At 42.3% G+C, this 25,239-nt stretch overlaps 1 protein-coding gene across 7 annotated transcripts in view; it reads right to left on the bottom strand.

Moving 5' to 3' along the window:
• The window catches only part of eml1 (EMAP like 1), a 47,281-nt gene that overhangs the window by 11,906 nt on the left and 10,136 nt on the right, over window positions 1–25,239 (bottom strand). For 2 of the 7 annotated variants that reach the window (XM_041060265.1, XM_041060266.1), the window contains exons 1-7: window positions 24,232–24,875; window positions 8,472–8,654; window positions 8,103–8,156; window positions 5,519–5,657; window positions 2,933–3,061; window positions 2,655–2,683; window positions 475–501 (exon numbers count right to left, since the gene is read on the bottom strand). In XM_041060265.1, coding sequence (XP_040916199.1) covers window positions 475–501; window positions 2,655–2,683; window positions 2,933–3,061; window positions 5,519–5,657; window positions 8,103–8,156; window positions 8,472–8,654; window positions 24,232–24,298 — 628 coding nt within the window. In that variant the 5' untranslated portion in view covers window positions 24,299–24,875. Of the gene's footprint in view, window positions 1–210; window positions 261–474; window positions 502–2,654; window positions 2,684–2,932; window positions 3,062–5,518; window positions 5,658–8,102; window positions 8,157–8,471; window positions 8,655–24,231; window positions 24,876–25,239 lie in introns of those variants that run through there. The other 5 variants (XM_041060268.1, XM_041060267.1, XM_041060269.1 and 2 more) reach the window with 5 other exon arrangements.

The raw sequence follows: 25,239 nt of genomic DNA, 5'->3' as shown, positions 1-25,239 counted from the left end.
GGAGTGAGGCTGTGAGCAAACAGACACATGTCTGGTGAAGCAGCAGCTTCATCCTCAGTTGAACAACGAGTGTGGAGACACACAAGTAAACTGCAAACACTGCAATCACACTCTGTGCTCAGTGGAGGTTAGGTAGGGTGTTTGCATGTGTGTGTTAGTTAATTCAGTCTCAAAACAAGTAAAGGGAGGGTAACTTTCACACACACATACTTTGCCATTGCACTCCCGCCACCTGTCTGGACAGCTCTCTGATCATTGCACTGAAGGGAATCACGAAAAAAACATAATTTGAAAATGTTGAAGAAAAAAAAACCCAGGACATGAACTAAAATTTCAAAATAATAGTCCTGATTTCATCCTGTGCTCCTGCAGTACAGTTCAGAGCAGAGGAGACGTGTTTACACTGATCAAAACTGCATTGTCCAGAGAGCTGTGGAGGCTAGGGGGCATTAGAGGACAGGGGGGACAGCCTACCTTTGCAGTGGGTCACACGTCGCATCCCTTGTAAAGGTCACAGAAAGAGAGACACAAGCACCACGTGAGGGGTGGCATGGCTTCCTCACTTCCTGGTTTGTCCTAATATGAGTGCACTTCCAGTTTCCTGGTGTTAATGAACAGCCGCTTCTGTCCTTAACGGTCTTAATGAATCGGTGCTTGTTTCCTGTGTGATGGTGTCCCACCCTCTGCTCCTATGTGGTAAGTAAATTATTAAATTTGTCTGCCCGCTTAGCTTTTTGTCTTATCTGTTGATCCCTCTACAAAGAAAAAAATACCACTTCCAGTTCCAGTTAAACCTGCTAGCACTGGCAGACAGTACACTCTGTTGAATCAAATCGCTTCATGTATTGCAGCTCAGCATAACCTTGGCAGAAGTTACCCTTCTAATTATCATTTGTATTGGTTAATTGTCACCCAGTGGTAGTTTATGTCCATGACACTGCCCTGATTGTGCTGTTTTGCAGGAGATTATTGGCCTATAATTAATTCAAATGTCCATTAATTGCTGTACAGTGGAATCAATTATCTCCATAGCTGCTCACAGCTTCTCCTAATAGTCAGCATCCTATTCCAGACAGCAACACCGTTAGAGATAGTTAAAGACATTTATCAGGCTCAGCTTAGGATGATATATGATTTATAACTAGGGTTACTGACTGAGTAAACAATTCTGCCTCATAATCTGATACTTACTGTGTGAAAATGTATTAGTTTTATATGTGGATCATATGTGTGAAAGGTAAAAATACTAAAGGTAGTGGGTTGGTCAGTTGTACACTAGTACAACTATAACTTTCAAAAATCTAGATAAGCTTTGTTGGGGCTGCAGACTGAACTGATGAAATCTGGAGCCAGGTGTGTAAACCAAAACAGCAGTTCAATTTACACAAAAATCAATGACATGCTGGAGATGAAAATTCTGATCAATACTCATATCATTTAATATTCACTCCCACTGTCTAGTTACCATGTGTTTCCTGCTTTTTTGTGTAAAGAATAAATCGTATAGTTGGTTCACTTGTCTGGTTTGTGGCTCCGGGAACATTATAAAGTCACAGTTAATGAGCGGCTCTTAGTTCTTTCGTTCTTCTCCTTATTTGCAAATGTCGCACCATCTGCTGAATTTTTGTTAAAATCAGCTAAAAAGACAAGAAACTTTATGAATAAAGCTATCCTGGCAAGGTTTCAGAGTGCTGTGTTCAGGGGATGCGATCAGTACTTAAAGGGAAATTCCCATACTTTTTAAACTGGTTTTGAATTATTGTTCTACTGTAGCCATTATGACAATGGGTCAAGATAACTTTATATTTGCAACCTATATTTCAGTGATTCAGGAAATGTGAACTCCAAAAGAAAAGTGTCCAAATACTGGAGTAAGCAATACGAGCTTCCCAGAGATTTCAAAATAAGCTTCAGACATTTTTAGTTGTTTGTAAGGTTGGTTTGGTTCGATGGAGCAAATCCCTGTGCAATTGGCTAACAGCTACAACAGCTAATCCAAAGACCTTCTGAGTTTCAGTCAGGCTCAGGGACAAATGTTTGAAATGATTTGTTTAAAATTTGGAAAGCTTTAGAAGGCTGGCATGACTCACTCTGGTAAACTGTGTGTTTGAGCTGGACTCCACATTTCCTCAGTCTCTATACAATAGAGGTGACGAGTGCAACATTTTTATGACCCATAGTGAGAAAAGCAACAATGATGAGAAAATACAGGAATTAGCCTTTAATCGAACTTAGCCCCTTAAACCGTGTAACTAAAAGTTTAACTTAACCAATGCAGAAAAAGTATATTAAAAAGAAAAGATGAACAGAAATTTTGATGTGAGGATGCAGTGAAGGATGAGGTTACTCGTTAAGGAATGGATCATGGAAAGGATGAATGTTGGACACTGATGTTCAAGTTGCCCTCAGCTGAACTCTGTGTGCAGAAAAGAGTTCAAGGCACTGACAACATGTATTTCCCTTCATACTGAGATGTTGTTTTGGGATAATAAATAATAAATTCTATATTTTGACAGTTTTCCTTAAAATGCATTGACCTCTGACCGACACAGAGAACCGCTGAGGTGTGTAATTGCTCTCAGTGGGTTGTATCATAGCGTGAAACTATCATAGCTGTCAGGCTAGACAGCCATGAAAGAGCCTCTGGTTCTTACCTGCATTGAACACTGGATCCCTCTGTTTGCTGCAAAGTAAATGAGTAAACAGACAGCTGTCAATCAGCGTCTCGCTCAGGATAAACCACATCTACTGTATGATTTGAAATTGCTTTACAAGGAGTGCAGTGTGTTATCTAGTGAGTCAAACTTGAAAAAAATCAGATCAAAACACAAGCTAAGTTCTTGTTGAGACAGAAAATATCAGTGACACATATGGACGCACTGGTGTGTGGCACTGAATGGGGCAAACAGATTCGTCATTACATCCATTTTACCTGTCACTTCTTTTGCCGCTGGAATTGCTGCCGGTGGATCCGGCCCGAGTTCGGTTGCCCTTGGAGTCGCCTGAATCTTTCCGCGTAAGAGTTCCCACATGTTCGTTTGAGTTGGTTCTCCTCACAGTGCTGTGGTGAGAAGGACGGTGTGCAGAGGAAGAGAAGAGGGGGGAGAGAACAAGAAATAGGTCATAAAACTACCTGACGCTGCTTTTTGAAAAATGTCCTTCGGTAAAGTTTTCATCCAAGAAATAGCTTCTGAAAGCACTTTACAGGGAAGATGTGTTTATTTGATGATTCAGCTCAGATCTGTCTTAATATTACATGGCATTTTTAAGAAAAGCCTTAAACTGAGTGCCCCCTTTGGAACAGTATAAGAGAATTAAAAGTATAGATGTTTGTTGTTTCCTGACACTTTTACTCCCTGTTTACTTCACTGTGGTGATTATAACTACAGCGTCAGTGCAGACCTGTGCAGGCCTGCATATTGGTGGTGCAGACTGCCTGCCTATTCACAACAATGAAAAGGCTCCATCAGCAATCCAATGGCCAGTAGGCACAGTCACCTAATCCACCCTATGGGAGAAAAGTCTATTCAAATCCTAAAACTGGCCGGTGGCCGTTATCCTTTCTCTAGAGCCTGCATGTGTTTGTTCGGCAAAGAGCAGAACAGAATAAAAAAAAAGGAGAGAGAGAGAGAGAGACTGTTGTTTGCTGTGTTATCCCATGAGGAATCATAGTAATTGGGCCACAGGGCATTGGGGAAAGCTGTTGTGTGTATGCCAGCGCTGATGGGATTGTGACCAATCTGCAGTTTAGACTAATCCCAGATAAAGACAGTAAACAACACAAACACAGCCTCAAAGATTTAAGCAACGTAAAGTGAATGTTACAGATGAGATAAATGGTGAAAGGGAAATGAAAAATGTCACAATTTCTCTGTAGTTACTGATTTAGTAACTGAAGATGATGGTTAACATGCGCTATTACTGTGATGCAGGAGAGGATGTTTTATGGTGACCAGTAATACACTGTAACTTGGTGACTCTCTCACCTGAGGGGCAGATAGAGAATTCTGGTAGGGCGAGACAGAGAGGACAAACTGGACAGATTGGCAGCACATCACACAGTAGATGGACAGGACATAAACAGGATACAACATCATAGTGGAAAGGACATGTTATCAGAGATGGACAATACAAGAGAAAGGACATGCAGGACAGGAAAAATGGGAAAGAGACGACAGGACATATCAAGATAAAAAGGTGATTGCTGCCTTCAAAGCCAAACATCTGGGACGACAGCAAGAAAACATGTTTAATACCTTCATTTTGCAAAGCCTGGCAGCTAAAGGACACTGAGGCCATGTGCTATGTGTTTTTTCTGGGAGGTTTGAGCAGCCTGTGGGGACTAAAACCGTATAAAGAACCGGTCTTTTTTTTGGCTGATTTCAATGTTTTTAGACTCAAAATATTTAAATTCACCAACATACAGGCCAAACATTAAATAATGAGAGATTCTGTAGTTTTCTGCTTGAATTTGTTCTGGGCATTGTGGAGAACGCTTTGAAACAGGACGACAGCATTTAGACCAACGTGGAGGAAAATTTAAAGAAAACAGCAGAAATTCATTGTTCATTCATGATTTTTGGGGAGTCTTAGGCCCATGACCTCAGCACTTCTTCATTATTAAGAGTCAAATGGTCAAAGTTCGAAGTTCAAGAAACTGTGAAGTAGAAAGAATGAACTAAGCTTGAAACCATTCAGAGAAACACAAGCCAACTCCAGGGACAAGAAGGAAATACACCAGACCAAATCTCATTTCCTGCATCGATACTGTCCTGCTTGGTGTTTGGGGTTTGTTTCTATCAACCAGCTTCATACTGGTTACGTTTCAATTTGCAGAGCCATTTCTTTACTGTCCTCTCCACTGAATCTCAAGGTGAGAGTCAGCGAGCATTAAGAGGTATCACCTCTCACTGCTGTAAACCATTCCCAGAGTAGAAATAAAGGTACACACTTGGAAAAACAAGAAAACAACATCTCATGGGAGTTAACATCTGTTAGGACTGGAGCTGATCTGCTGAGCTTCATCTGATTATGGTAATGTCATCCAGAGATGGGAAAAGGCTATTGTTCCCCTGACAGACAAGATTGATAACCTGTGCTCCACATGCATGTATAAAACACACACACACACACACACACACACACGACAGAGAAACAGAGACGTGACGTTTCTGTGTTTATCAGCCCCCGTTTAATGTCAGTGGCTTTGGCCAATAAAAAGCCAGAGATGTGACGATTTATGGCTAAAATTGTCTGACGTGGCTCAGACAGACGGGGACAAAATATTGTCTCGAGACAAATAAAATGTCTGGAGAGAAAAATGTAATAAACATGAGACCTCACAACCTGGCGTCCATGCAGCTAGATCTAGACCAAACAAGTTTCCAACTGTGTTAATGAGGCCTGAAAGTTCAGCAGAGCAACAAAACAAAATCTGCTGAAATTGGCAGAAAGCACTCAACTTAGATTTGCAGCCCAAATTATTTCAGTCACAATGGGGAAGTTTTAGTCTCCTCACCTCTTGTTGGCTGGTGCGCTGGTGTCCTTCCTGGATCCAGATCCAGATGGGGAGGGCAGGGTGCCGCTGCCTTTCTTTGGTAGGATGGTCCCGTTGTTTACTGTGGGCCGTAACGGCAGGGTGGCAATCATTGGCCTGGCTGGAAGAAAAAGGACAACAGCAGGGCATGTTCAGAAAAAAAAAAAAAGCTTGATACTGAACCAGGACCAGGATCAGCTGTTGTTGTGTCATTAAAGTAATGTGAGTGAGACGTTGCAGCATGCTGGTCAGAGAGGTTGCATTTCTTGGTGGATAATATGATCTTGATAATAACTGAAATGAGGTAAAAATCTATAAAACTATATTTAGAAACACTGTGGCGTCCCTGGAGGTGTAGTGCATAGCCTCCCAGCATGCACTGGGGTAGCAGGTTTCCTCAACATTGCTAGTGGAGTATTGTATTGACATTTTGTTCTATGGTGTTTCAGCTATTCTTACAGTTTATTTGTTGTTATTTCAGTCTGTATAAGAGGGAAATATCTTTAGACTGGGAGTGTTGTGGTGAGTTGGCTGGAGTATGAAAATGATGTGAGCAAATGAAGCCCACTATTGCACTGGAAACTTTGACTCAGAGGGACCTGGCAATTTGTGTTAATTATGGTTAAAAAAATTTAAAAATTGAATTTATGTGATTGTGATTATCACAATAGTCACATGAGAAATAAGAAGATTTTTCTAATGAAAAACAAATGAATTATTAACATTTTAAGATTGATTTTAAAATTGAGCAATAACAGTGTGTGTTTGTAGGTGATATCTTTAGTTTACCCACTATTGTTGCAGCCTGGCACATTGCACATATACAATACTTCCTCTGTGATGCTATCATGCTCTTCAGTGAGGATTCAAAGAGATAAAATGGAACATAAAAACACATACACATATACACTGGCTGTAGGGACTGTAATCCAAGTCTGAATAAGCTTAATTTAATGTTTTTAATTTTGTTTTTCTTCTCATTTTACTGAGAATATTGTTCTGTTCCAATAATCTTTTCATATAGATGCTAAATATTCACATGTTGTCGCTTAGAAGGCCGTACGACAACACAAAAGGTGCATGCACACATGCACGCACACACATACAGCACACATGCCAGTCAGGCAAGCCCAGAATAACAAATCCAAGCTGCAGCTTTATCTGCAGTGATAAATATTTAATAGACACTTTTTCATCCAGCAGAGACACACATTCACTCACACACATACACGATCAGGCACACACACAATGCATGCACACTCAGGCCTACACACGTTTGCACTGTTATCTTTCATGTAGCAATTACACAGCAGGGGTAAACTAAGGTTGTAATTTTGTTAACATGTTCAAGAAGATGGATGTGTGCGTTTCTGTGTGTCCATGACTGTCCATATGTAGCGTGCGTGCATGTGTTAAGCTTTCTGAAGCACATCATTGTGAGTCAGTAGAGGGAAGCAGGCTGCTGGCTCCCTGCAGCTCAAAGTGGAGAACAATAAGGGTAAGCAGCTCTGAGCCTGAGTCATCCTCCAGCCCCCAAATCAAACTGAAACTCCATCCAGCCAGAGTCACTCCACAGACTGAAACAGGCAGCAGCTCCGAATCATAATCCGTCTCTGTTTCATCATTAAAACCTGCATGAAGTGCAGATAATTTCACACGCACTCTTCATTGGTCACCTAGGGTGAAGACGCTATGTGTAAGACGGTGTGTATCAAACACACCTCAGCTGAAAATCGACACATGCAGCATTGTCACACAATAAAAACACAACAAAGACGGGAAAGACTAGCATCGATCAATCTATGGTATTCAATACTTTCTTTATTCTAAGATGATGTGGTGCTTTTATTAGGTCTGCCTCCCACATTTCTCATAGTGACTTCACTGAGAGAACAGATGGAAACATAATCCATTCAGCTGTGTGATATGAGGGGGAGAGAAAGCAGCAGTAGAAGGGACAACGCAGAGAGAATTTTTTGAGTTAAATAAATTAAGAGTTGTGTCTTTTACTTGGGAGGAAACGTGTCTTGCAGCTGAATTTAATTCTGGATTATTGAAACTCAACTGAGACTGTGTCAAAAGGGTGTTGATTCAACTCCAACTCAAAGACATAGTTTGGGGAAATTCACTTTCTTGACAAGAGTTAGATGACTCCCACATCTTTCTGTTCAATATAAAACTACTAATTTCTACTACTGTCCTTATGCTAAGATAGGGAAAAGAGTTTTAGGGGAGAATTGTCCTTTAATAGAAACGTCACACACACAGACTAGGACAGAACATGTACATCATAATTTTGTGTTGTAGTTCATTGGTAACTTAATACTATCAGAATGGTTTTTTTGTGTTTCCTTTGGTTAACAATGTTGTTTCTATCTACTGGATTTTCTTTATACCCAGATCACAGTGCATTGACCTAAGGCAGTGAAGTGCTGAACATAACCGTTTCCTTGTGAAATACTATACTATAAACAACACAATACTAGCAGGCAGTGACTGAAATGTGTTCGCTTGTATACACAACAGCAGGCCTGGTTAGTGCAGACAGACTACACAGTCAGCCTACCTGGCTTCCCAACATTGCTGTCTGCTGAGGGAGACTTTCTCATCAAAGCAGGGTCTATACATGTAACGTACAATACATTTAAGGACACAACACAGTCCAGGAGAAAAGAGGACAGGAGATTGACAACTAGTCAGCCAGAGAAAGGAACAAAACAGGATTTGAAGGCGACATCAACTGGAAAGAGAGGAAAGTAGGAAAGGAAAGAAAGGATGCCTATCAAAAGTGGGTGAGTAAACCCGTGTGTGTGTTGTAACCAAAAATATCAAAAGAACTGTGCTCCCTGACAGGATGTAGACCTTCTTATAGATTTCCCACATGAGGTGACTCGTAAACTCATCACAAAACACAAGCACCTGTACTGTATATTACCTTTGGTGGGTCCTCTGCGTGACCCCATGGCCTGCTGCTCCTCAGACAGGTTGAGTCTGCGGACGACATCGGCCAGAGCGGACTTCAGCAGCTGAATCTCGTCCTCCTGCATCTGGACCCTCTGCTCCAGGGAGGCGATGCGGTCAGTCACCTCCATACTGCTGGCTGCTGACGCACTGTCATCTGAGGAAACACAGAGAGCTGATGTCAGAGATGTGGAAAATGTTACTCAGGTGCCATATTAGGGATATGGTGGTCTTATGAGTCAGCCAGTGCTTATATGTGTCAGTTAGTTTTCTCACATTGTGCAAAAGCAGATAACAATTTTTATTTTAACAGCAGGACTGAAAAAAAGAGAAAGGGCAAAGCCACAACTGGAATACAAGCAGCAAACTCCGTTCAAAACACATGCTCTTTTACCCTTTCATACATTCAGACTCTTTGTCTGTGAAAGCCTTTGCCTTGTACGGTTCAAAGAGATGACCGCTTTTTTGTAAGCCCTTCATTCATAACCCTGTTTTTAATGTCTGTCTGTTCTTTGAGTTTAAACTAACTTAACACATTATTATCACCTCTCCACCTGACACCCAGATAGAGCCCAAGAGCCGGCCACCAGGGTCCACTTCATTAATGATAACACACATATACACACAGGCAGACAGACAGACAGACAGACAGACACACGCACACACACAGAGGGTCTCCTCCATTAAGCCTTTGATGTCACAGCAGTTTGATGAAATATTAATGTAAATCGCTGCTGTGTTTTCCCTGCAGACTTGTAATAACAGCCTGATGCATTATGCATTAGGGAGCAGGCATCTGGTGATTAGGCAGATCTGCGCTGTGTGTTCCTTCTGTGAATATGTGTTAAACCTTGACTGCTCGGTAACATTATTCAAATCTGAGGAAGCTCATGACTGGTAAATAACATTCTCCAACAATCAAGTACAACAACATCTAAAATACTCTAAAATATGCCTGAAATCGGACAATTATGAGAGTTGGAGTCTCTTAGACAAATGAAAATAGCACAGGGGAATCAGGACATCCTGAGCCTCTACCCAAATATTTGCTTGCAGATAAATTGCTTTCTTTAGGTTTATAGTATCTCTATAACCAAAAATTAAATGCAGTCCATTCAGTCTATGTTGCAATAACACACGCTCAGAACACAAGACATAAAATTACTAAAAACATAATTTCCTGTCGCTATTAACAACAATATTAACAAATGTGATTTTCCAACTGAAAAAGCAAAGGTGTTTTTCAATGTCGTAATATCATGAGAGAGGAGTAAAACTAGTTGGTCTTACTGGAGCAATAATTAATCTACAGAATGCTCTTGATGTGTAAATAATTATTGAAGTTGTGCTGAGTCTGAGTCTGTGCCATTAAAAGACTGCCACACTTGCTCAGATATACTTTTCATGCATCACAACAAGCATTCTGAAACATATAATCCCATAAGGTCCAGTGAAGTTGTTTTCATTTAATTGGCAGAACATGCCGGAAAAGCAGTTTCACAGATTTATTTATGAGTGGACAAATTCCATTAGTGAGAAAAATCCTCCTCCTGTTAGCTGGTCATGAATTGTTTTAGTCAGGGAGACCCTCCATGACACTGGATGGTAAATTGATGCATTAAGCAGATGTGACGCTTGACGCTTGTAGCCTAAAATGGTAATCTGAACAGATTCACAATCAATTACGATTCACACAGAAAGACAGCAGATACAGCTATAGCTATACACACACATGCACAGAAACGTGTTCTCTGGTGCCTTGGACTTTTTGAGCTGATGATGACACTAGATGAAAAGTCAGTGGATGACCAAAGTTATTACAATTTATCCTGGCGGGATATTTCAACTAAAACCATAAATGTTAACATGCTGGTGGTGCTAGAAGATCAACAAAACCATAGAGTCCATCCTCTGGGGACCATGAATGTCTGTACATAGCTTCCTGGCAATCCATTCAGTAGTTGTTGGAATATTTCAGTCTGGACCAAAGTGGCAGACTGATCCAACACTGCTGTCCCTAACCATCCCACTCTGCCAGTGTGACTAAAAAACACTGCTGGAGAACATCTGCAGAGTAGAATTATACTTCAAGGTTCACAAGGTGTGACAGGCTGCAATTTTTTGGTAGTGATACCTCTATCGCACATCATATATGCACTGTCTAATATTTTCATGTGCCCACCAAGTGAGAATCTCATAATGAAAAGCCCCATCTGGAGAAATGGATTCAGGTGAAAACTGCAGGTGGACAATCTAATACATTACACTTCCAGCAGCGACTTTACAAGCACAATGAGAAATATGTCTGCCTCAGTTTATTTGCTCATACATTCACTTACTGACAGATTTCTGCTCAAAGGAAATACTTTCTTGTTTCATAACGCACAATGCCAGTCTCACTTCTTCATATGAACACACACTGACAACACATATTCCAGAGATAAAACTGGAAATTAATAATTTTCGGCTCACCTGAGATGCTTTCTTTGAAGCAGTCCTTGTTCATATTCATATGCGAATGTGTGTCACAGAGTGAATATCCAGAGATAAAGCTTGTATTATCTGTACAGCATCTGTTGGGGGTCTGCTCCCAACACTGACACAATGACAGCATGATACCATCAGTCGTTGAAATACAATGACTGGCTGTCACGGCAGTGATTCCCTGGCTCTGCACTAACATCCTCCGTCTGTCACCCTGCTCCCCTGGTTAAAACCTCTGGGGCAAGTTGACGCCCAACAATAACACATTCACAGGCAGCACGAAAATCAGAAAAGGTCAGCGAAGCTCGAGTTTGGTGTTTGGTTTCATATAGAAAATATGTGTTGATGGTGTGACACCGATGTGACCACAGCTGAGTCAGTGTGGATTCGGCTAAATTTGCTCCTGATTTGACCGCACTCTCTGGGGCTCAGGTCACACGCTTTTTGTCCAGAGAGGCATTATCAGTCAAATGTCAATCTTCATTTAACAACAAATCCATCACCACATGTGTACCCCCCGTCCCTATCCCCACAAAAGCATATCATTACAGCCCACCAATTTCTTCCCGCTCCAGTGCGCTATTCACACCTTGTCAATCGGTTGCTTAAATTACTTCATTTCTGTCAGCATCTGCCAGACTTTCTTTTTCTGTCCTCATTTCATTATCTGGTCAATATGTGGCTGGGTCACAAATCCGAGACGGATCCCTGAACCCATCTATCTCCTCACCCTATTGCATCGTAACACGCCGCTCCCTATTACCTTCTTCTGCAAGGAGATGTCCTTCTGGGAGGACCACCTACCTGCTTAAGTGCTTGTCCGCCACTTCAGCTGCAGGGACTCAAAGAAAGGCAAACAGAAAACAGGAATCCTCTGCAGTTCATTTTTCCTGCTCTAAAAAAGCCACACCCACCTCTGCTTTCATCCCCACCTTATTTCTGAGTCATTTACTGACCTCACTGTCATCAATAATAAACACTGGACGGTGGACACATGCTCTGGCCCGTTTCCCCCCACCCCCTGCACTCTCATCAGCCACAAAGATCAATACACTGAAGGAGTAAAAAGACTACAATTGTCCAGGGGAAATGCTTCTGGTCAACACAGGGCAAACATGCTCACATTTTGAGCAATGCACGGCAACCTCATCTATTAAATATCTCTTGCAGCAGCCCTGCGCGGATCTGAGCTGTCTGGCTTTTTAGCTGACTCATTCCTTCATGGCACTGGCACATTTACAGACTTATGTAAGGATGTAAACATATACACACATACACACACACAAGGAATAAAAGGAAAATTACTTTTAAAGTGATTCCCTCTGAGGAGATGCCATGAAGCCAGCTGTCTCACCATGTGCTTGAGGACTCCTTGCACACTTTGACAACAATCCACCGGGAACCACGGTGATTGATGTCTACTTTCTTTTCACTCAGTGGTGCAGAGAAACCAAACAATAAAGCTACATTGACTTGATGGAAAGTTCAGCTGCCAGGTTAAGCTGCGCCACAATGGGAGGTTTTGAAAAACCACAACCAATGTTTGCAGAAAGCCAACAGATCAAAGAAGCAAGAGGCTGCAGGAAACGGCCTGTCACAACATTATGACAACGATTCCTGTTTTTCAGAGACAGAAAGCTAAGTGCTGATATCACCAATGCTGGCACGTCTATCTACAAGCTGGATGCAGATAGCAGAGTCCCAGCTCAGCAGCACCTTGCCATAACAAGGTTTCATAACAAGAATGCACACGGCCAGGTGGTGCGCTGCCATAGTGTCTGTTCAGCTGCTGCAGACTGTGCCTACAGCAAAGCCATTCCTCCCAAGACCAATGAGTCTCACTTATTAAACAACCTGACTTCACTAATGGAAGTGTGGACCTAATCATAATCAAGTGGCAAACAGGATTTAATTTTAGGCCAATAAGTGAATGAGGTAGTGATTTAGAGACAGACAAAGGAGAAAGCTGTGAGAGCAAATCAAGACACAGGAGATTTTCCTGATATTATGCAGAGTACAAGACAAGAAAAATGCCATGCTTGAAATTGCAGCATTTAGAAATTACATTCTGCCCCGCGTACGACTGAAACCATCCATCTGGTACATGTCAGCAGAATGAAAAATTGCAAACCCAACTGAGTTTGAAATTGGAGACAGAAAAGAGAAAAAGAGAAATGGAGGAGAAAGAAAGAGTTCCTTATAGTGCCATCAATCCCATGTGTCACCTGCAGCGAGAAGCGGAGGTGTATTAGCTAATCAACTGGCCAGATTAGAGAGACAGACTCTTGGTTTACAAGCTGCCCCTTGTGGCTCCTGCTGGACTGGAGCTTAGGAGCTATAAATAGACAGAGGTGGATCAGAGAAGGGGAAGCCCTCACACACATGACCTGAGTGGAGATTAAAGAGGAGAAAACAGTGCTGGGAGAGGGAGAGAAACATGGCAGGGAGAGCTTGTTTCAAAACAACAGCACTGAAGAATTACAAAAAGACTGACAAAGGGATAAAAGAGAAAACGATGGAGCTGTGAATGTGTGTGTGTGTGTGTGTGTGTGTGTGTGTGTGTATGTGTGTAGGGTCATAAAGATTGTCTGTACGCGTGGGTCAAAGAGGAGCATGATGATAGGCCAAACAACCCCCACAAGAGATCCTACTGTCCTTGTACGAACATGTTAAACCCTTCCTTCCTCCCATCACTTACATCCTTCCTGGGGTCAAACTCAGGTCAAATGGGAATCAGCTCCCCCCACCTCCATGCTCTCACCGTCACACAGGGTGACATTTACACACACACACACACACACACATCAAGCGCACCATATAAGAGGAGAGGTGCTTGAGCCAATGGTGTATGGAAAACCTCTGATATGCAGCCCGAACCTGGTTGTTGTTTTTTTTTTTTTTTTTTTTGCCAGCTGCAGGCTGAGTGCATGATCGGATGATGCAACAAACACCATCTGTATTTTTGTCTGCCTCCTGAGGGGAATGTGCACAAATTATTGGGAGGGGAGAGGAGGCCAGAGAAGGGGAAGGTTTCAGCATTCCCTTACAGGATTAATAAAAAATAACAAATGAATCCCATCTTTACAAATGATCTTTCAGGTATGCACAGTGCATCATAAAGGGATTTATTTCTCCCATCAGACTAAATGTTTCTATGTACATTTAAGGTGTCATACAGAGTTGGGCTATATTACAATTCAAGTTCTAAATTCAGGTTTTTTTCTACATTTGAATTAACTGGGAGATCCCACCCCCTCCCTACACAAGTAGTTTTCATATAGTCCCTAAACCCTTTCTGAGACAGTGAGAAGAATCTGAAAACCAAAAAGAAAGAGATAAGAGGGTAAAAAAGTAAAGAAAGAAGGAAGACATGGCCCATTGAGGCAGAATAACTCCTTCTTAACTCTGACACATACTGAATATACACCAATATCCCAACACCCTGCTTTACAAAACACACACACATACACACTCCGACACACACTCTCCTCTGTCAAAGAGGAAGTGCTCATGGTGTGGCGGAGGGATTATGCTGGATATGTGGAGCAGATCTTGCTCAATACTAGTGATCCCTAAACTCAGGGGGTTTGAGCTTAGCGGCAGGCTGGATTTGTATTCTTTCTCTCACTTTCTGTCTCCAACCTCTTTCACCTCTCTCTCTATTTGTCTGCCTCGCTCTCTCTCTCATGAAACTCTGGTGGGGTGAATTTTTGACACAAATATAGAAATAAAACCACTGTGGGACGATAAAGGTGACAGTATATTTACTCTCTATCTCATATATTTATACTCAGTTCCTCATCCATGATGCTAGCCATAGTAACATCTTTCCTTTTAGTGGCAGACTGCTTTAAAATGACTTGCAGACTTCAGAGTGTGGGATATGTAGAGCATCAATATGCTAAGCTGAAGCCAAAAAGTATCCTTGTTGAACTGTGCAATGTGCAGACATAAAATTGACGCGTTCGCTGCCTCAGCTAATGCAGGAATTGCTAGTTTGTGAGTCGACGTCTTTCAGCAGCTAATACGAGCTTGAAGCCTTGGTGAGAGAGGAGCTGTAGATCAGAAGTGCTTGTTCATGTATTGATTGACAGTCGTGAGCTCTCATCCCCTGACTTTGGTCTTCTCTATTTAGCTAGAAGGGCGAGGCTCGCTCAGAAACTGTAGAAGGGAATATCTCTGCCCTGCTGCCAGGCTGTTCTACGAGTCAGGATCACAGAAGCCTTTGACAACATGTCTCCACACTACGATATCCTTTGGAACATGTTTCAGCCAAAAATATCAGAAAGAAAGTTACTTACAAGTTTTAGTTTTCATTATTAGTAGCTGAATTCAATTGCAGATTCACTGGAACTACTACTACTACTTTCCTTGTGACAACAAAAATATATCAAAGCGGTTATGTGGTAGACAGGGAACGCCCCTTTCTGAATGACAGTGGTGTTTGTTGCTTATACTCATCACAAGACAGGCACATGGACGCATTTGGAAGACCTTATCAAGTTGCAAAAAAAAAAAAAAGCATGCTTAACTTTACATGACATCCTCGCCTGGATTCAACCCAGTGACTGAAAGTAATAAACATCTGAAGAAAGACAACCTTCTTATTGCTGTGACTTTTAGGGAAGAAACAGAAACACTAAGTCATGCTTGGCAGTGGCTCCGGGCTCTGACACAAGCCTCTTTCTCTGTTTCAACCTTTCTCTACATAAAACAGGCTTTGTCCCTCAGTAACAAACAACCAGGAAGGAACAGGAGGCGGGACACTTGTTCCATCCAATATGTGTGTGTGTTTGTGTTTGCACTGTGCTGTGTTGTTCCATCCAGTAACTGTGTTGTTATGGGAAACCAGATTTCCATTTTGGTGTAAGAATGGTCTCACACACTTACAGAGACACAGTGAGCCAGAAACCAACCACGGGCCAATCACATATCTGCCATCTGGAGAGGAGAGAACGTACAGTGGCACTGTTGGCAGCAGACAAGATCATTACACAACAAGACTGAAGAGAAATGTCAAAAACTGATCTCAGTGTGTGATGAGAGTTTCACTTTGGGTGTGTTTTCATTCTTGAATTCCACCCTGCAAGACACTCACACTGCTAAATGTCTGTTAATCAGCTTCAAGGGTAATTTTGTGATGATTTACTATTTGTTGTTCTCTACAAAGAGACACAAAACAACCACAAAGCAACACAAAACAACTACAACGGGACTCAAAGCCTTCAGTGAGGGGGTCTTGCTCCTATGTAAGAGATGTGCCTTTTAGCCCTGTGTCACTTCATCTTATAATATGTCCACGTAATGTCCAACATCTGATTAGACAAACATTCAATTCAGTGGGCTATAAGTAAGTTTTGGTTCTGATTGTAAAGCTGGAAAAACAAGCAGTTCAGGCAATGTCAGATGTTCCCAAGATCTGCCATGAATGTGCCATGAAAAAAACGAAACATTTTCTTCATACATTTGAGAAAAGAGGTCGTACTTGTGGTTTTGCTTTATTTCAGTTCCGGTTGATTAAAATAGTTTTGGGACTTTTGAGAGGTCCAGAGTCATATCATCATTTAAATTCTTCCCATAGCTCATTGATTGAACCAGTCATCATCTATGCAGTTGCTGGATTGTCAAAATAAAGCGCATTTAGTTTTTCTTTACCCGTAAGTGAAACTGACAAACTGACAATAACATCTCTGCAAGATCTTCAAGATGATTTTTAATGGGATTTCTAATGGGATTCTCCTCTTTTCCCTCTCCATCTGTTACAGACAGGCTGAATGCATGCAACGGGACACACACACATATGCTGAGCTGGGGTTTCCCCCTTGGTTCTTCCATTAACAACAGATGCAAGAGACCAATTAGGGTGCTGAGCAGCCTCTGGGAGGTGCACCACGGGCACCAAGAGGTTAATTATACTTGTTCATATCACAACTGGCCTGATTGAAATCCTGGATGGGGTTAAGGGACGGGAAGCGGCCAGATCAAGGCCTCAACTTTAGACCCACTGGAGACAAAACGCTGATCAAGATAATTACCATAAATATAATCGAGCCGACTCTCACCTTGTCACAGTAATTGAATTTATCTTTAATTAATCCTAAACGGTTAGGTGACGTACTGTAGGATTAAAAAGGGGGATTTATGCTCAGGCATTCATATGCACAGACACGCATGTGTACACATGAATGCGGAAACACATACCTGTATGCACATGGATGATTTCATTTGCATACTAATTTGAAACCCATTTGAATAAGTGAGTGTGTTTTACAGCATCTTCATATGTAAAAAAAAAATCATAATCCCTCTTTTCTTACCTTGACTGGGCAGAACAGGTTTAGTGATACTTAGAGCATCAGGAAACAAGTAGAGACCAAAAATAACGGCATCTCTTTGGGAATCTGCTGACCTGGGTGATTTATTACTGGTTGCCCTCCCCCATAGGTAGAATTTAACACTCTGTTGAGCACATTTAGTGCTACCGTGCAGAGTGGAAGCATCCTACTTTCCGCTGGAGAACACAATTCTGTTTCTGGCTCTTTCATGGTATTTTTACACATTCATGACATCCTGTTCAAGGACTCCTGCTGCCTGCATGTCTCCTCTCCTGACCTTGTGATGGTATGCACACACACACACACACACACACACACACACACACACACACACACACAGATAGTGAACTTGAAGATAGACATACACACACATGCAGAGTCAGTATATATATTTAGCAGAGGAACTCATACACTCCAGCTTTACATGCCTGGCTGTTTTAGTGGGTCACGGGATGAGGCTGTGTGAATGTGTGTTAGTGGAGGAAAAGACGAGAGGGAGAGGCAGAGAGAGGGGGAGAGAGAGAGAGAGAGAGAGAGAGAGAGAGAGAGAGAGAGAGAGAGAGAGAGAGAGAGAGAGAGAGGAGAGGGGAAATACTCAGGACAACAAGAAAGGGCATCTTCTGCCTGCTGGCTCACTGAGAGGCTGTTTCCATGAGCACGCTGTCTCGTAACCTTGTCCCTGAATAAAATGCAATATATCACACAGTGATCATACCATATGTAACAGTATCTATTTAACTGTAGATCTTTTACAAAGAAGAATATTTTATCTGTTCCTGGATTGTGAAGAGCTTTCAGAGTTTTACAGATGGATTTTCTATACTGTTTTTCACATAACTGAGCTAAATTTAGATGAGGAAACTTATCATGACTTATCGTCATCATCATCACTTATCATAAATGAGAAGATAATATATATAATCTAATGCTCAAAGTCAGTATGTATAACTGACTGATGTCAGTAATCATATTACAGCACACTGCATTATGCAGATACAGTATGCACACATGAAATTTCCCTGAAGAGCAGGACATCAGTGTCAAGGCTGGTACCACATGGACAGCGGACTGTTATCATTACACAAGTGGCTTCATTTCTCAACTGGTAACAAGGGCAGCCACAGATCTGCTGCTTCTCACAGATCTCAAACACACATATTTTGACTCTCCTGTAGGACAATCTGCTGTTTTAGACAACACAACACACCACTGAGCAGGAGAAGCAGCCTCTGTAGCCTGCTGCAGACACATAATACAGCTGCAACATGTACATGTTTAATGAGCACACTGTGTAAATGTTAGGAGTTAACGGCTCACGATTGTGCAGAATGAAAGAGAAAGTGCAGGGCGAAGCCTTATCAGGAGAAAGGGGGGAAAGAGAGAGAGATAAGGAGTGTGGGGAGGAGGCAGCATGACTCATGACTAGAACTGCCCAAACCACGCTGCTCAAAACAAAACAGAAAAAGCACTTTGAGCTCCACTTGGGGCATTCGCTCAAGATCAAACAAAGAGCAGGAGAGAGTTTGACGTAGGGATGAGGGTGAGAAGAAAACGCAAAAAGCTAGAGAAAGAGGGAAAGTAAAGCAAGGTGAAGGATTAGAGTTTTAAAAATGGAAGAGATCCAGCAACACTGTGGAAGATAAAAAAGAACTGGAGAGTGGTGTGTGCTCACTCTGACACAGCTAAAGGAAATCAATGTCAGCCTTTAAATGAATCAGCAGCAGCGGATGAGCTATCCCATTCAGATCGATATTTATTATACTGCTGCTCTGATACATGTTACAGTTACAGATGAATAAGGGCTGTGTTTCCCCATTGATGTTTTTGTGCAGTTTTATGTGTGGTGGACATATCAGAGTGCAGGTCAGCTTGCCAGTGGGCTTTTACAAGGCATTGATTGATAAGGTGAAAGAGGCAGGGGAAAAAGAGAAGAATGAAGGAAAGTGAGACATGGTCAAGGAGGAGAAAATAAACTAGGAGTAGATATCTTCTGGTAAATATATCGTACATTTTCAAGATGGGAAAAGGTCCATGTGGGTTTAATCACCACAGAAGCGGTGAGTAAATGCTTTGAATTGTCAATTTAAGAGCCAATTTCTGACCAAAACACAGGCCCACAGTTTATAAATAAATGTAAGAAAATAAAGGTTCTATTATTTCTAGTTGAACTTGCGTTTCAGTGTAGCTTCTAAATCAAGGAAAACAAAAGTCAGTGCACCCTCTTCCTCTCATCCTCTTCCTTCTCCTCCCTGCCATCCCTTCTTGGCTGCTGTGGTCGGTAACGTGAGCAAGACTTTAATCCTAATCCCTCTACACGTGCCATGATCAATCGGGGTTTGGATGGAGATGCCTACAGATGCAGAGCCAAGAAAGGGGAGGAGACTGGATGGAGTCGTGTCAACTCTACTGTGAATCAAAATACCTCCAGCAAACATCAAACGGGCCTCCGTCTTTATTAATTTCCCTGTATGCCCCCTGTGTCCATCCCATCCATCTGCACTCCGTCTTCTCTCTGTATCTAATTTTTGGTCGGAGACGTTTCCTGATTAAATCAACATTTGGTTTTCCTAATTAAAAACTTCCTTCCTTTGCTGGTTTTTGCTCCTGTCCTCCATCTTACCCTTTATTCCCTTCACCCTGCCCCCTCTGAGCTCTTGTGGGCATGTTCTGGTGCCATCGTGCTACAGTGCGATTGCCGGCGAGTTGAGGGTTCTGCCAGTGTGCCTGTGGCTGTACAGCACGAGTGTGGAGCAGGAAGATAAAGGGGTGTTTGATCCAAATCTGAACAGACATCATTATCTCAAAAGGTAAATGAATGAATCACATGAGTGAATGGAGGGGAAGGGATTTGTTAGGATGGAGAGGCTGAGATGAACATGAGTGTGTGATCATCAGTATTACAGTGCTGTAAGTGAGCTGGATTTACTTATTAACAGATTTACTTATTAACACATCAGGGGCTTTTGGTGCATCAGAAGCTAATGAACAAGGAATCGCATTAACTCATGTTTTTGCTCTGATAGTTGTGCATGTCTTAGCCACACATCTCACATACTCAACGTAATTATCAAAGCACAGCCTTTTAAATGTGTTCAGACTAATTTTCTACCTTTCATGCAGCCATTCTTCCATCCTCTTCTGTGTGGGGTTTAAATTCAACTTGCAGAGATATTAAAGGATACGTCATCACATCATCAAACTGTTCAGGTCATTTACTGAGCAAAACTACCCAACATTCCCTGGTTCTCTGAGCTCAAACATGAAAATGTGCTGCTTTTCTCTATTGTATAATATTGTATTACGTAAATAGTTTGGGTTTTGCACGTTTGGAAAAAACAAACCATTTGAAAAGGTTACCTTGGACTTCGGAAACTGTTGATGGGTATTTTCATTCACTGAAATCCATAAAAGTGAAGATTTTCATTAAAATCCCTGGGTAATGCATTTGTGAGGGGAGGTCTATTTTAAAACACTCTTTGGAGGTGGATTCAAGGACACTGCAATCTGCTAATTCAGACTTCCAAAAAGCATTGTTTTCGAGTTGTAAATTCAAAGTTAAAGAAGGAATAATAAGCAGACGAGACAATGTAAAAAAAAAAAAAATCATATATCTTGCTTGCTTATTGCTTTGTAAGTTGATCTGAAAATCAACTTACAAAACTGGTCTGGTAATGTTTAGGCTGACAAAACTGGCAAGAACACTAGAATAAGTTTTTACAGTGATGGTGACAACAAATGCTCACTTTCTTTCTTTCTATGATATCTGCCAGGCTGATATCATAACATTAGTAAATTCTATAAAAACAAGAGCAATCTCATTACCAGCTGCACAACACAAACTAATTCAATCAAATCTGTCCTCTCCTCCAGGCCCAGCTGATTCCAAATGTGATTTAACAGAGAGAAAAAAAGCTTCTCTAAAGGATTCACTTCCTCCATCAGATGTAATCAGTGTGAGTGTGTGGGGCTAATTTTCAGTTAGCCTGAGCTAGCCCCGACCTCCTGAGGACAAAGCATGCAGCCTGCGCTGGTTTCTGCTGTTTAGCTGACCTAGTCTCTGAACATTAGTCTGGCTGGGTGCTCCACAACACACGGGCCGAGAGAGAGAGAGAGAGAGAGAGAGAGAGAGAGAGAGAGAGAGAGAGAGAGAGGAATGAATGACATCACTGACTTTTGCTTTGAGTGGATCTGGGTTCAGCTGGACGACAGCAGCAGAGAAGTATGATGTCACTCTGGCCTAAAGGCCCAACACACAGACAAACACACACACAAATACACACTAGTCCTGCAGACTGAGCGCGCACACTCCCACTGACACACACGCATCAGCTCTAACTTGGACAGCCATGAGTGCACACACCAGGCTCACCCAATTAAGCACTTTGTTGGAGTAACTAGCAAGGCGCAGCTCCCTTGCCGTGTGAAGTTAAGACTGCGTTGGATGTATGTGAAGTAAAGAAAGAAAGAAAGAGAGTGAGAGAAAGCAGGGGGTTGGAGGTTGGAAAATCCCTGGCAACTGCCCCTGAGCAGCATGTCTTATTTCATCGACTTTCTCACAGAGAGGAAACATGACATTGTGAGGGATTACAAACATCCTCGTAGTGTCGGACAAATCAAGAGACTCTCCCTCTGCTCACAGTCATGACACTGCAAGAAGTGGAAACAGGAATCTTAAAAGAGAGTTACCTAAATCTGTACTAAGTGGGCAAAATGTAGCTGGGATTCTCTACATCTTTCAAAGACAAGAACAAAGTCAAAAAATATGTAAAAGTTTTTAGCCATATTTCATGGCTCTGACACTGAACTCCCATCTCCTGTCACGAAACCACTGAGCCTCGAGGCCAGCGCACATTGCAAAAGCTGTACCTGCCACTACATTATAATTAATGGCAGTTTTAAAGGTCAGTCATTTCCTCAGAAGAATTTGTAGCACTTACTGTACAGCCACTGCTACACCTGTTTTTCTGGTCTGTCCAACCAATCCACCCTCAGGTGTTATCACTGGCACTGTCAGCACTTTGCTCATCAGACGGGAATATAACACGTGAGCAGAAAAGGCGCATACACACCTCTCTTTCGTCTCTGGGCTACTCTAGCTTCTCAGAAATCAGCACTGATTACTGTAGCATATGCAAACCATGAAGTGGATTCAGTCTGATGCCTCACCTTTGTTACCATCACAAATGTAGCAGATGTACCATTTGTAATTAGTCATTTATGGACTTGCTGTACCAGTGGAAGCTGTGGAGGAAAATACCTCATCATATCTCTCTTCTCTTAACTAAATACACATCCACTTTGCATGATATATCTCTCAGCTGTCAGCTTCTCTAACTCATCTGCTTCTCTTTGTCTGCATCTCCTCCCTTGCAATTGCTACAAATTTAATGACAGAAATCCATAAGGGATAAAAGCTTTTAACTGGATTCGCCACTTCAGTGATTCATGAAAGTAGTGGAGTACCTAGTATCCATGGCAGGAGATACCTCAATGCAATTCCACATCCATGATTTGCTCTGTTAGACAGTAGTAGTCCCCCATCCCGTCAACTGTTAGTGCTTACACAGCGCAGTAAATATTATTGATTTTTTCATTATCCACCAATGGCAATTACGTTACTGTGTGCTTCGGGCACGGTTGCTTAAGCTCACTAACCAGTCACTGCAACAGCTCAGGACACAATGAAAAATCATAAGTGTACAACAAAAACAGTGCAGATTCCATAGTGACAGTGAAAGGAGGTGACTATTTTAGGGGAGTTCTACCCCACGTAAGCATTTATCTTTAGTTAACGGGTTGAGTGAAGCTCAACAACGACCTGGTTCAACTTCCCTCTGCTACAGTAGTCTCTGTTAGAGACACGGGTTATTGTGTAGGGGATAATCCCCTTTGTGTGGCGGGCTCACTAACTCTAGTTTGTCAGTGTGCCAGCTGTTATGGTATCACTCAACTGGGCAATATGCTGCAGAGCTTCATCTAAAAACAACACATCATTTCAAAGAAAATATTCAGGACATGTTGAATACAAGTATGTGTTACTGCAGATTATGATCAATGTAGAACATTTTTAGGGTAGTTTTTAATTTGAAGTAATAAATCTGACATTGAGGTTTACCTTCCAAGATGACACTCGAGCTTCTTGGAAACTAAACTGATGTCAGACTGATGTGTCATGCTGCTTTCCCTCTTCCCTGAGTCACCCTCTCCCACCCATAACATTAGCAGGCTGAAGCATGGTTTCTGCCTCTGCCAGCAAATAAATTACATTAGGACCGTGAGCAAAACATGAGCAATAGTGTCCTGTTCTGTCATTCCTGTTTTGTCTCATTCAGCAAACTGGTCGCAATCAGCCAACAGGGGGGAGAAATATATTCATAACATAGACTTCATCACATCAAGCAGAACCTAAGTAATCAGGGCAGTGCTGTGAGCAAAGGACTGTTCCTCATCGTCCCTCCTTCTTTGTTTATTAGCTCTATTGATGGCTGCACTGTTGACATTATTCTGGCACTGATTCCAGGAACTTCCTTAAAACTACACTGTTTTTTTCTGTAAATGTCCTCTGGAAGGCTTTACCTTAAATATTCAAATCATCTCTCTCTCTCTCTCTCTCTCTCTCTTTCCCTATATATATATATATAAGTTAATCTGTACCAAAAAAAAAAGAAAAGGTTTAAACAGTGAGGGAAAATGTTAAAGTAATGCACAACAGCATAAAGGTTGAATTCATTTCACCAAAGCCCTGAGAGCTGGACCTAAAATAGCTTCATGTCTGCAACGCAGACACACAAACACACATAAGCGTGGTGACAAGTTTAGCCAGTCAGCTGATGACATGTCAAGTCCAGAGAAACAACATGCAGCTGAAGGAAGACAGGGATGGGGGAGGAAGGAGGAAGGATTAGTTAGTTTTACCGTTGCAGAACTGTAGCAGTGATGAGGTGTCATACAAGCTGCTGTAGCTGGAAAACCCGTCCTCCATTCTCAGCCTCTGCTCTGCTCCTCTGTGCTCCCTCTGTTATCCACCACTCCTTTGCTCTCTCTCTCTCTCTCTCTCTCTCTCTCTCTCCAGTGACTCCCCTCCGTTAGTTTATCGTTCACTTGGCGTCTAAGGCGATCCCTCCATTCACTCTGCACGGGTCAGGCTCCCTGGGTGAGTCACCATGGCAACCCATTCACTCCGATTATGTCATGTGAACTCCAACCCCTCTTCTTTTCCTCTTCTTATTCCTCCCCCCCTCTCTCTCACAGAAAAAAAAGTCCTAAACTACAGTAGAGAAACACTCCCTGCTGAAGAATGGCTGCACCGGACCGCCAGAGACTCACAGACACAAGGAGTTAAGAGGCTGCTGGTGGTTTTGCTTCCCCCCTGAGCTTGTCCTTTCCTCCCTCTTTTCCCCTCCTTCTGTTCTCCTGGTGTCTCTCTTCTGTCTTCAGCAGAGGCAGCTGTGTGTCGTTAGCTCTCACTGATCTCCAGCAGAAAAACAGCTTTAAGAGGGCTTGAGCTGGGAGCGCAGGCAGGCAGGGTCTGGCATAGGCAGTTACTGTGTGTGCGTGTGTGTGTGTATGTGTGTGTGAGCGTGTCTGTGTGAGTGTGTGTGTTTAGATAATGCTCGGGACAGCCCAGCCTTCCCCTGTCACACAGTGTGGACGAGTCAGAGCGCAGGGGGCTGGGCCTGTCAGAGAGATCCTCCTCCTTTTGGTTGGTGAGAGAGGAGAGAAAGAGGGGAAGAGAAGGAGGAGAGGAAAAGAGAGGAGAATAAAAAGGAGGGGGGCAGGAGAGAGGCAGAGATAAAGAAGAGATGAGGACAAGGTGGAGACTGAAAGAGAAAGAGGAATTGGAAATAGACTAGAAAGGAGAAGAGGAGAAAAGTAGACAGGAGAAAGGAGGAGTGAAGCAGTGAGCAGAGGAGAGAAGAGGAG

The sequence above is a fragment of the Toxotes jaculatrix genome, chromosome 17 (genome assembly GCF_017976425.1).
Source record: "Toxotes jaculatrix isolate fToxJac2 chromosome 17, fToxJac2.pri, whole genome shotgun sequence".
Taxonomy (NCBI): Eukaryota; Metazoa; Chordata; class Actinopteri; family Toxotidae; genus Toxotes; species Toxotes jaculatrix.
The sequence above is the reverse complement of the archived record's forward strand: the minus strand, read 5'-3'. Positions and strand labels throughout refer to the sequence as shown.